A 5,321-nucleotide genomic window follows, 5' to 3' on the forward strand; every position below is an offset into this window, starting at 1 on the left:
AGAATAGGAGTAGCTGGCAGGACAGCTGCTACATAGGGATGACGCCGTGAACGAGGTTTGTGGCAGTGTGCGTGCACGGAGCGCAAGGGTGGATTTGAAATACTGTACAGATCAAATGATAGGATTTGACGAGTAGTTAGATATGGGAAACAACTAGAGGGTGGCGGAAGTGGGACTGGTCAGGACACTTCCAAGGTGTTCATTTGCATGGCGCCATTTATGAAAGTAGAGAGCCACAGTAAGGAAGAAGTTGTCTAGAAGGTAAATGTCCACTGTCTGTAGGACATAAGGTGGAGTTGCCCAATAAGCAGATATCTGATATATATTATATGTTCAAATATATACCTTTGTTGTCTGGGGTTCAGAAGAAAGACTTGCTATATTCTGAGGTATTGGACAGACTTTGAGCCTCTGTTCATACCTTCCCTCAATGCAAGAACACTTTGTTCTAACAAACTGACGCTCTGTGATGCTCACCTTCCCTGACATGATCACTGAAGACAAAATGGGTGGATAATCAAATGTGGTGAAGAAAGTGGATGGTGTCTGGATATCAAAAGATATAACATTTGGGCTTGAAGTTAAACGAGCAGCCATCCAGCAGAGAAGCAACAAGCCCACATGGAAGAAGCACACCAGCCTGTGCGATCATGAGGGGTTGTTGGGACCAGATAACAGGCACCAGAAGACCCACAATAAACAAACAAACAAGCAAACAAACCATATTGATAAGAACCAGGGGGCTTGGAGCACAGACCCAAAGCCCATCTGTGAAAATGGGAAATCCCCTCACAGAGAGGTTACAGGGAAGGGATCAGTCAGCCAGGGTGGAGTAAAGCACGAATGAGACACACAATATCTCTGTTTCCTTGAGGCTTCCTCAACCCCCACTATCATGACCCCAGTACTGCCTTTCACTTCGGGCTAGACTGGAGCATGTGCACAGATACAGATAAGAGCTCATGACACATTGAATCCAAGAACAGAAATGGGAATAGCAATACCAGAAGGTTAGGGGGAAGGGGAGAGGGGGGAAGAAGAGGGGACCGATCGCAATGATCAACACATAACCACACTCTCCCACCCTCCAGGGGGATGAACAGCAGAAACCATGGGGGAAGGGAGATGATGGTTGATGTACAATATGAAAATAATAATAAATAATAATTTATCAAGGGGTCATGAGGGTTAGGGAGGGGAGGGAGGGGGAAAAGAGGAGCTGTTACTTAGGGCTCAATAGAAAGTAAATGTCTAGGAGAGAATGGTGACATCATATGGACAAATGTGCTTGAGACAATTGATGTATGGATTGTTTATTCTATGAGTTGTAAGAGCTCCCAATAAAATGATCTTCTAATAAAAAAAGAAGGACTTATTCTGAAGAGAGATGTTTAATATAGTCAACAAATGTTTATTAATCACTTTCTATGCTCTAGGCCAATATTGGTGGGACCTTTGCCCTAAATCTGATTCCATATTTGGCAGACACAGCATCTGGGAGGCACTTGAGATCCTGAGGATGGGGTCTAGTAAAGAGAATTTGGAGTTCAAAGTACCAAAATGAAAGTCTCAAAATGGATTGCCATTTGAGAATCAGAAGAAAAAATGATATGAGTAATATTATATGAGAGAAAATGAGACTGACTGGCCAAATGAACTGGAGGAAAATGTAAAGAGAATTATACCAAAGAATCCAAGGGACATAAAGTTTCCAGGAGGAAAGGTGAATGATACCACCTTCTGAAGAGATAATGAAAATAAAGAACAGTAAGCATCCTTTCAATGGATTCCTGGGAGATGTATGACTAATCATACTTCACTGGAGTGTGTGTGTGTGTGTGTGTGTGTGTGTGAGGAGTGCAGTCAGTTGAGAGGGAAGAACTAAGGAGAGAATGAGAGATGAAAGAGGAGAAATGGGTCTTTCAAGCTTGACCACAGAGGATGGTAGAAGTGACTGGGCAGAGGTTTTGAAGAGATGGAGTTGGCGAGAGCTCGCTCTGTGGTTGAGAAATAGCATGCTATGGGCTTGATTTTCATGGAAATGAAGGGGACTAAAATCATCCCCAAACACAATGCTAACATATTAAAGATGTCAAAACAAATATTTTATTTCCCATCTTGCTCATTTTCAAGAAAAGCAAATACCTCAATGGTTAAGTGTTTTTAAAAGATGTAATTTGAGAGACATTTGCTTCTCCAGCGCAGGCATATCATGAAAGCATGAAGCAGACAAAAGGCATTCCATGAGCACTTACTGCAGCGAGAGTGGGAGAGGTGCCATGACCAGAAAGGTCTTTCATTCTGCTGGATCTCTGACAGGCCACTTTATATGGGCCATGGTTCCAGGAATGACATTCCTTTACAAGTGAGTCAGCATTTCTGGGACGGTCACAGTTTTACTGGAAGGACCACCTTATCTTCCTAGGCAATTACTTTCAGGAAATATGATGGGAAGAATTTCAAAGCTCTGCTCTCTCCAAATTTACTTTTTAGTTTTACAAATCCCCTATAGAGTTATACAGAATTAAGAATTGTTTTCAGCAGAGAGTGCATATGGAGCAGGTAGGCAATCAAAAAACACCAAGATCTAGTTTCCAAGTGAGACATCACCTAGTTGGTAGACCAAACCCTGTGGATTTTGATGTCAAGTGGACTTCAGTTTAAGTCCTAGCCCTGTAATTCACCAGCTTGGTGACTTTGGCCAGGATACTTTTCCTCTCATAGACTCACGTTTCCTCGACTGTGAAATCAGAGTGTATACTTTGCCAGTCGGGTGTTTTTGGTTGTGGTGGTGTTCTTAGTGTGGCTGGCTTGACTGAATTTGAGAGTCATTTGTTTAGCCGTTATGATTCGGTTCATAGCATAGTATTCTGTTCACATACACTGCAGAAAGGTAGCAAATGGCCAGTATAAATGCTAGTAGATGATTCTTTCCTCTATTTACACCAAGAGTTCAAGAAATCAGTGAAATTGAAGCAGGAGAGATTTACATTAAGGTCCAACAGAATACAATTTCAAGTCCAGTGGAATGCCATAATGCCATTACAAAGAGTCAGTATGAAGCCTGTAGAGAAGATTTAAAAGAAAAGGGTCCCATAGCACTACAGGGGACAACACTGGAGATACAGTGAGGGAATTGTGACCAATCTGACCCCACCACACTGGGGAGAAACACTAAGGGCATGCAACAGAGCAGCAAGGGAGCAAAGCAATGAAGTCCCCAGAGAATACCCAAAATAGACTTTGGGGCTAGGGCATGGCATCCCATCAGATTCAACTGGAAAACACTCCCAAAAGTCAGCAAACAGACCCAGAACTATTTTTTTTGACATTTAAATCATTTATTTTAATAGCATATAGCAAAAACAGATCGACTGTACACAGTCCCGCACTACAAACATCTTGTACACAACCACCTGTTAGGAGGCAACTCCCATCCAGCCTGTGTCATGACAAGTTCGTGATGCAACATGTGTTTGTAACCTGGGTCACAATCGCTGTTACAGCGCTATCTGCAAAAAGACACTGTATTGGATCCAGGAGTGTTTCCTAAATGAGTTTCTCTCATAACAAGGTATGCTGCACACCAAGACCGACATTAGACTAATGAGCACTAGATCCAAAACTGTGCCTGACGTGTGTCCACAGCGGCATTAATGACAGAGGAGGAACTCATGCACAATGCAAGGACCGCCTGTCATAGAACCAGTCGTCAGGCCACAAATTTCATGAGGGACACGCTGATGAGTCCAAATGTTTACCAAGAACATTTCACTTAAACTGCAGAGTTGTTTATAAAATGGTACTTGAAAGATGAGCCCCACGAAGGAAGGCAGGGTCTGGTCAAGAAAGGCTGAAGCACAATATAGAGACAATGTTCCAAACAACACAGCTCCCTCCCCGAGGAAAAGCAGTAAAAACTACTTCATCTGTCTGGAACAAACAAAAAGTATTTCACAAAGTGTACTTTCACAAAGACGAATTCAACAGGGAATACATTTTGCGGAGAACATTAAAAAAAACCCAAAGACTATGTACTCTTTGAATATACATACATCAAACCCAAAATGTTAGGTTTTACTTTTGTCCTTTTTTGGCAACTTTTGAGGCAATTTTGGGTTTGGGTTCCCAGAGGGCGTTCTTGACGAATCTCGCAGCTGCGCCTTTGTCCAGCTTGCCGGCCTTCTTCTTGTCGGTGATCTCCTTGACCCTGTTCATGTGTTCTCGGATTCGCTCCAATTCCTGCTTTACTGGATGTTCTTTGGGGTTAACTCCCTGAGTGGCCAAATACACCCAAAACATTGAGTTTAATGTGTAAGCAGAAACTAAATCCACTTTTGCTTGTTCGAGGGGGTCCAGCTTCTGCAACAACTCATTTCTGGAAACAGACATCATGGTCTTCAGCATCTCTTCCACGGCACCAATGGAAGTCTCGAAGGCCGACAAATAGTCGTGAATTTCAGTTGGGTAGTCTTCATTGACTTCCGTACTTGCCGCCATTATGAGTAACTCGTTCGCCTCGGACGCCGTCGCCCGACCCAGAACTATTTATATGCTTTTCTTTTTTCTTTTTTGGTGTTATTGTTGCTTAGCTTCCCCACCCCCCTCCATTTTATTGTTTTCCTTTGCTTTATCTTGTTTTTGTGCTCATTATTGTCTCTGAATGTCTGTCTAGATAAGGTAGGCGGGATAAACAATCTGGAGGAGAAAACAACAAGACTGATGGTTCCAGGGGGACATGGGAAATGGGGAGGCAGGGGAAAGGAAGGGAAACCCAGGGACAAGGGAACATCAAGTGATCTAAAATCATTGGTGAGGAGGGCGTAGGATGCCTGGTGGGGCTTGATCAAAGGTTGTGTAGCTTAGAGGAATCACTGAAATCTGAATGAAGGCCGTACATGATAGTGGGACAAGAGGAAAGTAAAAGAAAAGAACTAGGAGGCAAAGGACATTTATAGAGGCCTAAATACAGGCATGAACATATGTGAATATATTTGTATATAATGCTAGGGAAATAGATCTATGTACATATGTTTATATGTTAAGTATTAAGGCAGCAGACAGACATTGGGCCTCCACTCAAGCATTCCCTCAATGCAAGAACACTTTGTATAACCCAGCATTCTGTGATGCTTATCTTCCCTGATATGATCCCTGAAGACAAAATGGGTACATAAGCAAATGTGGTGAAAAAAGCTGATGGTGCCTGGCTATCAAAAGATATACTTTCTGGGGTCTTAAAGGCTTGAAGATAAACAAGCAGCCATCTAGCTGAGAAGCAGCAAAGCCCACATGGGAGAAGCACACCAGCCTGTGTGATC

At 42.8% G+C, this 5,321-nt stretch overlaps 1 protein-coding gene across 1 annotated transcript; it reads right to left on the reverse strand.

Annotated features, from left to right (window-relative positions):
* Positions 1-3,319: 3,319 nt before the first annotated feature.
* LOC142454784 (nuclear nucleic acid-binding protein C1D) lies at positions 3,320-4,531 on the reverse strand. Its single transcript, XM_075556047.1, has one exon. It carries the CDS (start codon positions 4,498-4,500, stop codon positions 4,078-4,080), a length of 423 nt encoding a protein of 140 aa, XP_075412162.1. The 5' UTR covers positions 4,501-4,531; the 3' UTR covers positions 3,320-4,077.
* Between the last annotated feature and the right edge of the window lie 790 nt (positions 4,532-5,321).

The sequence above is a fragment of the Tenrec ecaudatus genome, chromosome 8 (assembly GCF_050624435.1).
Source record: "Tenrec ecaudatus isolate mTenEca1 chromosome 8, mTenEca1.hap1, whole genome shotgun sequence".
In the NCBI taxonomy this organism is placed as follows: domain Eukaryota; kingdom Metazoa; phylum Chordata; class Mammalia; order Afrosoricida; family Tenrecidae; genus Tenrec; species Tenrec ecaudatus.